Here is a 10806-nt window from a genome sequence, read left to right as displayed (position 1 = left end):
GGCATCAAACTGATCCCATAACCCCAGTAGGTCTCATTTACAGAGACTTCTATTCAAGTTATTTTTTCATCCTGGCATATCAGACTGCTGCCTCAGAGTACAGCTTTTCTGTGAGCTGCATGATGTCCTTGTATTTCTTCAGGACCCACCAGATGTAGGTTTTTTTGTCTGCCTGGCCCGTGGGGTGGCCCTGGGGCAGGTGCTGGCTGCTGCAGGTGAAGAAGGCGGTGCCCTGGCTCAGCGTGGTGCCCAGCTGGTTGAGGTTGGCCTGGACCAGCTCCTTGGAGCTCTCGGTGCAGAAGGTTTCTATGTCCCTTCCCAGGCTTTTCAGAGCCTGCTGGATGTGGTGCAAAGCACAGCAGTTTGCCTGGAAAGCTGGACATTTGGGGATTTTGTCTGCCATGTCTCTGGCCTTGGACCTGACTGTCGAGGGATCCGGGTAGAATGTTGCAGAGATACATTTGTTCTGTGGGGAAGGAAGAGAAGAGAGAATTTGTTAAATTGTTGATCCTTTGGTTTCCCTTTCTCATTTGTGTACCCGTTTGTGGGGTGTTTGGTTGTGTTTCAATCTTGTATTAACCCCTCCATCCCTCTGATCGAGCAGGCATTGCACAGAGTTTGCAGATCCCCATTCCTTGCTTGCCTTGGGTCTCAGCTTTTCTAAACCTTGGGTTCTATTCTTTGCTGTAGGGGCAAAATTTACCTGTTCCAGAGATCTGGTTTGGCCTGTGTGTGTTTCCATTGGTTTTGGCAGAGATGGTTTTGATTTCAAAAATGAATTCAGAGGAAATGTCAGTGTTGATTTTTATCAGCGTATTCTTGGGAACACAGTCCCAGGAACTGAACTTCATCTGAGGCATTAGCACCTGGGTTCAGTGAACGTTTTTCCTTTCTAAGGAAAGGATGGGTGCGCAGGATTTTTGGCAGAAGTGCTCAAGCACTGGGGTCAGACTGAAAAGCAAAGCAATTCCCACCCCATTTCCAGTGATCTGACTAAATTGCTGCAAGAAGATGCCCGGTGGAACTCAGGAGACTGAGAAGGAACACTGGGAATCAGGAAGATCCCAGCGGGCAATGACCTCAGGCAAAGTCACCCAAGCTCTCTGCAGCTGCCCTTGCTCCAACTGCCCTGAAATAACACAATGAACACTTTCCTTCTTGCATGGAATACAGAGAAGAGCTACTTTAGGTTTTAACCCAAATACTTCTTTTCTGGTGGTCTTTCTAATAATTCAAGAGATTTCTCCAGACATAGGCACAGCACATGGAAAATGGTGCACTTACATAAAAATCAAACAAGTTGTGTGCTTTCTGTTGTATTACTGATGCATAGGTTGGTATCTCTGTAGTGAAGTGATTCTGCCTCTCTCCTGTAGTCACTCTGCTTTCTGATGTCTGTGTCGGTGCCATGGAGCCCAAAGGAACCAGTAAACAGAAGAGGAAGATTGCAAACCTGTTGATCTCTGCATTCAGATGAAGAGAGGAAACCAAAAAGAAAGAGAGAATACAGTGATTAGTCTCAATCTTCCGCATAGCTTTTTGCAAATCTTAATAGTTTTGTGCAAGGTGATACATTTTTAAAGCATATAGGCACGAAGTGGCTGAGCCTGAGATGAGCATCAGCCAGGACAACCTTAGAGCCTGTAGCAAGGGTCAGTCACACCCACCTGCTCTGCATTCCATGGTGGGATGGGACAGCAGTGGCTTGGCTGGGAGCTGGCCTTGGAGCTGGTTCTGGGGCTTCTGCCTGCCTGGAGCGCTGTGGATGGGGCCAGCCAGGCTGCATTTAAGTGCTGTGGAGCCCTGCGTCAGTGGCTCCCCCACAGTATTTTTTTTTTTTTTTTTGCCAGTGATAATTTGGGTTTTTTTCTTTTTTGAAAGATTATATCAAAAGTTGATTCAGATGTGTCTTCACTGATTGTGATCTACGTGCACAGTTTCAGACTGACATAGAGGGTGTCCTGTGTCATCTCTTTGAGCTTTCCTTGGCCATCCCATCTAAATCCTTGGGCTCTCTAAAGTGAGGGATTTAGAACAAAAACTCTTGTTTTATTTATAAAGGTGGTTGGAAGCATGTTATTGCTGCCCAAAGCCATTGCTTGTCCTGCAGAGTCAGTGTAAGAGTGGGCCAATGAAAAATATTGTGTGCAAGGTAGGTCAGGCCTCCAGTTCCATGTTTAAATCCTTTTGCTGGATACCTGTAAGACCCTGTTCCCAAGGGATGCTCAGGATCCCCCCCCTTCCTATCCCTATTGCCCATCTCTCCAGCTTCCCTGAGGCTGTTTTCTACTTCTGGTAACCACATGTAGGAAATTCTTATACACACCAAAACAGAATAGGTGCTAAGTAATGGCAAGGAAGAGATGAGCTGCCATGGCCTATGGAAAGGACAGTACTGGCAGACACCTCTTTATTTGAGGGTTTCATTATTATTTGGTGTGAAAACTGAGACAGAGTGAAAGAGAGATGTTTCTTTGTGTGTGGTGTTCTTTAGGAACGTCCCTACAAAGGCAGTGGTGGGTACAGACGGCACTTTCAGGCAGAGGGGTGATCTTGGAAGGTTTCTTTGGAAGCACCAAACCTGCAGTTGGTCAGTGGCCCACAGGAAGATCTGTGGAAGGTGCAGGAGCTCGTACATAAAAGATGCCACTGGGCACTGCCAGCCCCCTTCCAGCTCTCCCAGATGGGCACAGCCAGGGAGTACTGGGATCTGGTCTTCCCCCAAGAGCAGGAGTATCTCTTTGTGCAGCACTGAAGGCAATGGGGCCAAGTTATTTTAAATAGTGATGCAAATAAACGAAGCAGAATTTTTACAGCTTCGCTTTTCTACGAAACACAATTCAACCACTGGTAATTTTCTTTCAAAGACTTTCAGAAGATTTAACTTCATTTTCTCCTAAGGACAGCACTTTACCTGGTTATTCCACTCCAGGACATGCCATTATCTCATAGCCTGTGCACGCTGTGCACCTCCTTTCCGGTCTCTACGGGGCTGTGATAAGCTGCTGAGCTGATAAGGGAGCAGGTCAGCATCCGTCCTGTAAAACCCAACCTGAGAAGTTCAGCTTTCCACCACGTAACCATCAGACATCACAGAGCAACTGCAATTCATTTGGTGAAGTTCTGCTGACACACGCTGCTCTGTCAGCTCTCTAAAATGGAATTTGTGGCCATTGCCGCAACACCTATCGCTGGAAAAAGGAAATCAATCTCTGCCTATGGAGACCTGATGCTGACCTGAGACACAGTCTGTGCCTTTTTTTCCTTGAGCTCACCTACTTTTTCCAAGTGTAGGAGCTGGTATTTTCAGCCATGAGCTTGTTTTGTGGCCTTACATGGTTGTGTGGCAGTGCCCTCCACGTAAAGGGGAGAGCTGGGCTTTTGGAGCTGGCTGAGTTCTTCTGCTTCTTCCCTGAAGCCTGAGTGACACTCAGGACACAGATAAGGGAAATGGCAAATTCCATGCCACAGGTCCCCAGCCAGGCACGAATGCTGATGCTGCACCCTGCAAGTGCAGCATGAGGCCGCCTGGCCTTTCCCTGGTGGGGAGCAGCCCCCAGAACCCAGTGGGAACCAGAAAAACAGGGATTTATTCCCAGCCGGACGAGCTTGGTTCTTTTCCAGACCTGCTCCACCTCTGCTTGGAGAGTTTGGTTCCATGGCAGCATCTCCTAGCAACAGGGACTCAGAGCCAGGGGGTTCCCTGCGGGCTGGGGCTGCATGGCAGCACCCAGCAGCGTCTCGGCTGTTTTTCAGGAGTACCTGCAGCACCTGGGGCTGCAGGACTTCCCCTGTGGCCTCGGCAACTGGGTAGGGGTCAGGGGGCCACAGCTGTGGGATGTGGCACGGGGCTGCCATTGCCTCTCCTCTCTCCCTGTTCTCCACAGAACAAATCCCGCTGCAATGCCCGCAGGAGCTCCTGGGCACAGCCAGCGGGGCTGGAGGAGGCCGTGCCACCAGGAGAGGACACCCCTGAGGTGCTGCTGGAGCTGCTGAGAGACCAGCACAGCCCCTGGGCACTGCCCCCCGACTGCAGCCCCCAGGCCCAGCGCCTGAGGGAGGTGATTGTGCTGGCCCCCGAGCTCCTCCATGGCTCCAGCGTCTCCCAGCTTGTCAAGTCCCTGCGGATACTGGACAAGGGGGTAAGTGCAGCTGCTGGTGCCCACAAAGCTGTGTCTTCCTGCTGGCAGGGAAAACATGCTGGGAAAAGGACACCTTCCATCCCATGGTGCTGCAGCCAGAGTAGAGCTTCTCCCCAGAGCCTCCCCAGGATGTTGTGCTAACCCGTGTCACACAGGTGTCACACAGATCGAGATGTGTCCATGTCACCCTGGCCACAAGGTGCCTCAAGGACAAGTTGGCCAAACCCAGCTCTTTGCAGGTGGAGGAGGTGGATGAGGGTCTGCTGCAGTTCCAGCAGCTGGAGGAGCTCATCCTCAGTGCCAACCACATCAGCAGGGTAACCTCAGCCCACCTGCCCCGGACTCTGAAGGTGAGCGAGCAGGATGGGGCAGGAATTCCCATGTGGGAACACAGGGAAAGACAAACAGCTCAAGGAGGTGCCAGGAACAGCTAATTTCCAAGGTGTTTGTTGTTCCTTCTGTCCTGGGCAGGTGCTGGAGCTCTGCCACAATGATGTGGATGATCTGCAGGACCTGTGTGCTCAGCCACCCCCAGAGCTCCAGCACTTGGGGCTGGGCTACAACCAGCTGTGTGGCCCTTCCCAGGAAAAGCACCTCACTGTGGATTTCTGGTAATGCCACAGGCTGAACGTGAGCTCCTGAAAGGGAAATGAGCAGATATGAACAGCTGACCTCAAGCCATGGAGGTGGCCTTTTTTGGGAAAATACAGAAGGGAAAATTTTGGGAAAATTCAGAAGGGTTGTTTCTTTGCTCTGTCTACTCCCTGTGCAGAGTAGTCTGTCTCTGCTGTCTTCTGTCTCATGCCCAGAGGTTGTTTTGGTCCTTAGCAAGGTGTGGAATGGGGAGATTGCCAGGGGAACTGCCCTGACACCCTGCCCATCCCAGTTCCATTTTCCTGGACAGTTTACTTTTTCTGTGTCCTTCCCAAAACCACTGCTGGAAGTCTGTAAGCATCTGAAGCAGAGACTGCCTCACCAAATGGTGCAGGGGGTCATCAATGGATGCTAAAGAAATGTTTTTGTGTTGTGGGGCAGACTGGCAATGGCTCAAGAATTGGAATTGGCCTCCAGATTGGATTCCTCAGTTCAACCCAGTTTGTGCTGGGGAAATACGAATTTTGTTTCTGTTTTTGCTCCAGGGCTGTAGCTTTCTATCCTCAAATAGGTGCTGGCTGCCTTACATCCTTCTCTGGGTTCTCTCCTTAGGCCAAACCTTGTCTCCCTTGACCTGAGCTTTAACAGCCTCACAGACCTGCTGGGGCTGGTGTCCCAGCTGTCCACCCTGCAGAATCTCCGCATCCTGCTGCTCCAGGGGAACCCACTGTCCCTCATCCCTGCCTACAGAGGCTTCCTTGTGGACAGCCTGCCCAAGCTGTCCATCCTCGATGACATCTACATATGGCCTGAAGAGAGGCAGCAGTTCCACAGGCTGGCAGAGCAGCCAGGTGAGCCCTGCCTTTGAGGCTGACCCTGTGACTCAGGAGTGGGGTTTGCATTGTGGTTGTGTCATTACAAGTGAGGCTGTGTCTGACTTGGGCCCAAGAACAACCAATCCCAGTCCCAGCACTGCCTCAGTGTCCTGGCCTGCCTCAGCTTTTCTTCCCATCTGGTTTCAGATCATGCATTTCCCTCCTGAGCTGTGGCAGGAGGAACATCAGTACTGGGGGAGGTTCTCACATGGGGCTGCACTGTCAGCGCACAGCGGTGCCACCTCTGGGGCACATCCCTGACTGGGATGAGAGCAGGAGCCTGGGGACACACGGGGTGGGAAACCTCTTTTGATGGCCCCTACTCAATGAGTTTGTGCTGGATGTGCCTTTTGGAGATTGAAACGTTGAAGGAGCAGAGCAGCCAAGGCAGGAGGAGTTTGCATGGCTTTTAGTGACGCCACGTGGCAGTGGTTTGTCACAGCATTGGCACAGGCTGGCACCGAGGGATGCCAGCAGGTGGGATGTGGGACCTGGAAGTTTCTGCTTTTCTGTTCCTTCCTCTCTCTGGAAGTGCTGCAGCTTCAAGGCAGGATTCTCTTCCTTTCAGAGCTGATCACGAGTGAAGCACAACTGGTTGTGACCATTGGGGAGATGAAGGGACTCCCTTATCCCGAAGATTTTCAGCTGGAGCCTGACTGCGAGGGTCCAGTGATTGCCTACAGCTACTGGGTGACCTACCAGTTTGCAGAGGGAGAGGAGCTCAAGGACAGGGGCAGCCCTGAGGTTGGTGCTTGATTGTGCTCCTGGAAACAAGCAGCATGGCAAGTCACAGCAGGGGGAGCTGCATCTCCAGGCTATGGGGTGATGAGCCTGTGAGGGGAGCAGCAGTGCTGGGGACAGAATTCCCATGTGGCTGCATCCAGCAGGACAAGCCCACATTCCACATCCCTGTTGGGGAGCCCAGAGCTCTGCTCGTGGAAGAGAACTCACAGCCCCCCTCCTGCTGGCTGTGGCAGACCCTTTCCCTGGCACTGAAGTCCCTTCTTCCCATAAGGGTGGGCTGAGGAATAGGATTTTGAAGGCAAATCCTTCTCTGTTCCAGGGCACAGAAATCCACCAGAGTCCCACAGTGGCCACCCTGGATGTGGACAGCTCTGCTCAGGACACAGGAGAAACAAAGAGCCATCAGGAGCCTGCAGCCACAGAGGAGCCCGAGGCCCACTTTGGTAATGAGGAATTACAGATCTTTTGTTCCATGTCTCAGGGCAGGTTTATGGCTCTTTGTGGGGTGTGGTGGCACCAGGATGTCCCTTGCAGTGCCAGCTGGGCTGTTCCTGGGACTGATGGACAATGACCTGGCACCAGCCATGTCCTGGAGGTCCTTCTGTCCTGGGGAAAGAGAGATCTCTGAACTTTTTTGTGTCCCTACACAGCAAAGGTTTTTGCCACCCCTGCACAGCCCTGGGCAGACACCATCGACTGGAGCTACAGGAAGCAACACATTGCCAAGGACTTGGTGGGGCTGAAGTCCTACCTGGAGGCTGGAACCATTGTCTCAGTTATGGAGGAGAAGGTGAGGGTGGGGCTGAGCTGGATGAAGGGGGAAGAGCTGCTGGGAGGCCCAGCCAGTGTCACCACATTCCCTCTGGGAGGCAGGCTGGGATGGCAGTGACCCTGGGCCAGCTCCTCTCTCCGGGCAGGTGGTCTCCTGGCCTGTGGATCCAGATGAAAACTCTGCCACAAAGGAAGGACAGGAGCTGAAGAAGAACAGTGCAAAGGTAGGCTGCCAGGAGAGAGCAATGATCAAATTCTATCTGAGCTGCAGAAACAGTGATGGGACAACAAGGACCCTTCTCCTGGGTCAGTCTGGTGTGTCAGAGAGTCAGACCTCTCCCAAAGTCCCCACTTTCTGTGGGGGGAAGGCAGCAGCTGTTGGCACACACCTTGGCCAGGATGCAGTGGTGGGCGAGGGGCTGGGTTGGGGTTGCTTCTCTCTGCTAAAGGGACCCCAACCTTCTGCTGAGGCCTGTCCCCGTGTCCAAGGACAAGCAGAAAAAGAAGAAGAAGAAGAAGTCATGTGAATACCGCAGTGACCCTCCCATTCGGAGCACCCTGGCCACCACGAGGGTGACCTTGGGGACCCTGCTGGCCAATGAGAACCTGGTGGCAACTGTGTGTGACTTTGGGATCCTGATCCCTGAGAAACCACCAGAACCACCAGTTGTGGATGAGAAGGTAAGGAGCATGTCCCAGGGCAGGGCTGCAGGCTGGGGTTCAGCAGATGCCTTCTCTGGCCTGGACATCCATCCATCCATCCATCCATCCATCCATCCATCCATCCATCCATCCATCCATCCATCCATCCATCCATCCATCCATCCATCCATCCATCCATCCATCCATCCATCCATCCAATTTCTCCTCTCCCCAAAATGGGGCTGAAATAGCCCTGCCTGACCACCATCCATTGCTGCTGGTGTGGTTATTTAAGGCTGATATTAGTGAGCAGTTCTGCTACTTTTTCTGGGCCTAGGAAAATAGATGAGTTTATTTTTCCATTCCAGAATGTGTAAGCAGCCACTCGTGCTTCCTCTGGTGCTCTCTCTCAGTGTGGCAGCACATGCCAGCTCTACCAACTTTCTGTTTCCTGGATTCTCTTCTCTGAGCAGCCACTCTGCTGTGCCCCTGCTCCCCCTCACCTCTGTCCCCTGCCCCTGAAATTCCAGTGACAGCACCCAGATGATGACAGCTGGCACAGGACTGAATGAGGGCAGTGAGTTTTAACGCAGCCTTACTGTGGAAACATCTCTCTCCACAGGAGACAAAAAAAGGCAAAGACAAGAGCAAAAAACCCAAAGGAGACCAGAAAAACGCGGCTTCCAAAGGTGACAGAGGCTGGAGGTGGCGGGACAGAGGGCGGGGTGTGTGAAAGAGCAAACAGGAGCAGCGCTGGAGCAGGGGCTTACTCACATCCTGAGCCTGGGGCTGTGAATGCAGACATTGACTGCGGGGCTCTCAGAATAGACACGGCCCGGACTCTTTACCAGTCCGTGTCTGCACAAGCACCCGGGGTGGGCTGCCAGCTGCCCTGGGAGACTCACACCTACAGCACCCTGTGCCAGGGGACATGGGCAAAGCAGAGTTTTGGGCGAGAAAAGCGCTGCCCGCTGTGTGGCTGCCAAATGTGGGCGGGCAGCTGGGCGAGCGCTGCCTGGGGTGCATAATGAGCTCCTCATTCACTGCCAGCTCGCATCTCCAAGCACTTTGCAGAGGGGATTGTTGTTCTCTCTGGTTTGGAGATGCCCAGAGAGCCCCAGGTGCCCCAGCCAGCCCATGCAGGGCTGGGAACAGTCCCAGTCACCCACCAAGAGACCACCCTGACCCCAGTGCAAGGCTCAGGGCTGCTCAGCCAGCAGCCTTGCTTAATCTGCCAGGGGCAAACCTCACCCTGCCTCTTGCAGATCATTTTTCCATCAGTCTTGGTTCTCACTGCAAAAACAGCAGTGCCAGCACATCGGAGGGGTAATGCAAGAGCGGGAGGAAGTGGGACAGGGAAGGGGTGGCCAAGCAATGCTGAAAAGCTGCTCATGGGTCAGCGAGGGCATGGAGAGGGCCAGGCCTCCCAGCACTGCTCAGAGCTAGCAAAGGAGCTTTGTTTTCCTGCTCTGGCATCAGATTTGAGAGTACAACTAACCCACAGAGCTCCAGGCTGCTTTCCTGTGCCCTGTCACCCACAGCAAGGTCCCCATCTTTGGGGAGGCTCTCAGAGCTCTGCAGTCCTGGGCTGCATTCACTGAAGCCAGGGGCCTCCCTTAACGACCTGAAAAGAAGAAAACTCATTGAACTGCTGTACCCCACAAGAAGATGTGTATTTGCAATGTACACTCAGCCTGACAGGAGCTGCTGTCAAACAGCTCAGCTTCAGCAATGATTGTTCCTTCCTTCCTTCCCTCCCTGGTGTGTGGTCAGTGTGTGCAGGAGAAGCTCCCTTCAGCTTGAACAAAGGTAAAAGTGCTGTTGTGTGCACAGAAGTGCTGCTGCTGCAGGAAACCTACAGCAATTAGAGATTTGTGCTTAATTTGGTGTCCCCGTGTGCCTGTGCAGGTGGGGGCTGGCTTGGCTGCACTGTGAGGCCACGGAGTGCATAATTCAAAGTGTGAGTGCAAAATTCACAGTGCCTGAAGATAAGCTGTCCCATGGCTGTGACTCACCAGAGCAGCCCAGCTGTGGCTTTTTGGGGGACTGCTGAGCCCTGCTGAGCTCAGTGTCTGCACATCCTGCCTGCCCCCGTGAATCACCAGCTGCTCAGGGGCTGTTTGACACTTGCACATCACCTGGGGACCCCCTTGGAGCTGCGACAGTGGCCATGCCCCGGGGCACAGGGGATGACTCCCAGCCGTGTGTCCAGGCACTCTCACAGCCGGGAGCTGAGGCTGATTTGCATCCCTCAGTTCAGCAAATGCACACAAATAATAAGTCCTCTCAGAGGAATTGGGATCACTTCCAGACGGCTCAAAGAGGAAAGGCTTTGTCACAAGTGAACCATTTGCCCAGACACTGAAGGATGTCTTCAGAAGTAGTCTCACGTAGGTCTCATTTTACCTCGCACTTGATTTTCCAGGATCCTTGAAATGATTTATTTCTGCAGCTTTCTTTTGCCCTAGGGCAGTTTCACAACAAGCAGCAAGGCTGCACCCAGGTCAACTGCCAGCCTAAAGATGTTTTTCGGGCTTATCATCTAAAATCATATTCAGTTTCCCCTGAAGCCCAGTCACCACTGACACCCTTGCACGCTGCTGCTTTTAGGATCATTTACTCTCTCAAGACAGTGACAAATGTACTTCTTACCACAGGAAAAGGAAAAAACAAAGACACTGCTGAACTGGAGGAGGATCAAGAGCCCCAGCCAGTGCCACTGACAGTTCAATTCCAGATGCAGCTCCTTCGATGGTCCTCGGCAGCCAGCACCAAGAGGCAGGGGAGCGTGGCCATGTCAGAGGGGAGGACTCCGTAATGTGTCCATAGCAGGAGCATGAGTGGAAATAAACCACAGGGAACGCTGTGCAGAGCCTGGTTTAGCTGAGCCTCCGCAGCTGGGAGCTGCCCCGGGGCTCCTGGCGGTCTGTGGCTGGTGCTGAGCTTCTGCTGGGGCCGGAGCGGGCAGGGGAGGCTGGGTGGGTGTGCGGGGTGTGGGGTGGGTGTCCGTGACCGGGACACGCTGCCCCGGGGCCGGT

General features: G+C 53.1%; 1 protein-coding gene across 1 annotated transcript; it reads left to right on the top strand.

The window, feature by feature from the left end:
- Nucleotides 1-3704: 3704 nt before the first annotated feature.
- LRRC43 (leucine rich repeat containing 43) lies at nt 3705-10730 on the top strand. Its single transcript, XM_063173333.1, has 12 exons — nt 3705-3810; nt 3888-4142; nt 4382-4492; nt 4614-4753; nt 5349-5587; nt 6180-6355; nt 6675-6798; nt 7006-7145; nt 7273-7350; nt 7616-7807; nt 8391-8457; nt 10426-10730. The coding sequence occupies exons 1-12, from the start codon at nt 3721-3723 to the stop codon at nt 10584-10586; spliced, it is 1773 nt and encodes a 590-aa protein (XP_063029403.1). The 5' UTR covers nt 3705-3720; the 3' UTR covers nt 10587-10730.
- Nucleotides 10731-10806: the final 76 nt, after the last annotated feature.

Source organism: Melospiza melodia, chromosome 20, assembly GCF_035770615.1.
Source record: "Melospiza melodia melodia isolate bMelMel2 chromosome 20, bMelMel2.pri, whole genome shotgun sequence".
In the NCBI taxonomy this organism is placed as follows: domain Eukaryota; kingdom Metazoa; phylum Chordata; class Aves; order Passeriformes; family Passerellidae; genus Melospiza; species Melospiza melodia.
Note: the sequence above shows the minus strand (reverse complement) of the source record. Positions and strands in the feature narration are given on the sequence as shown.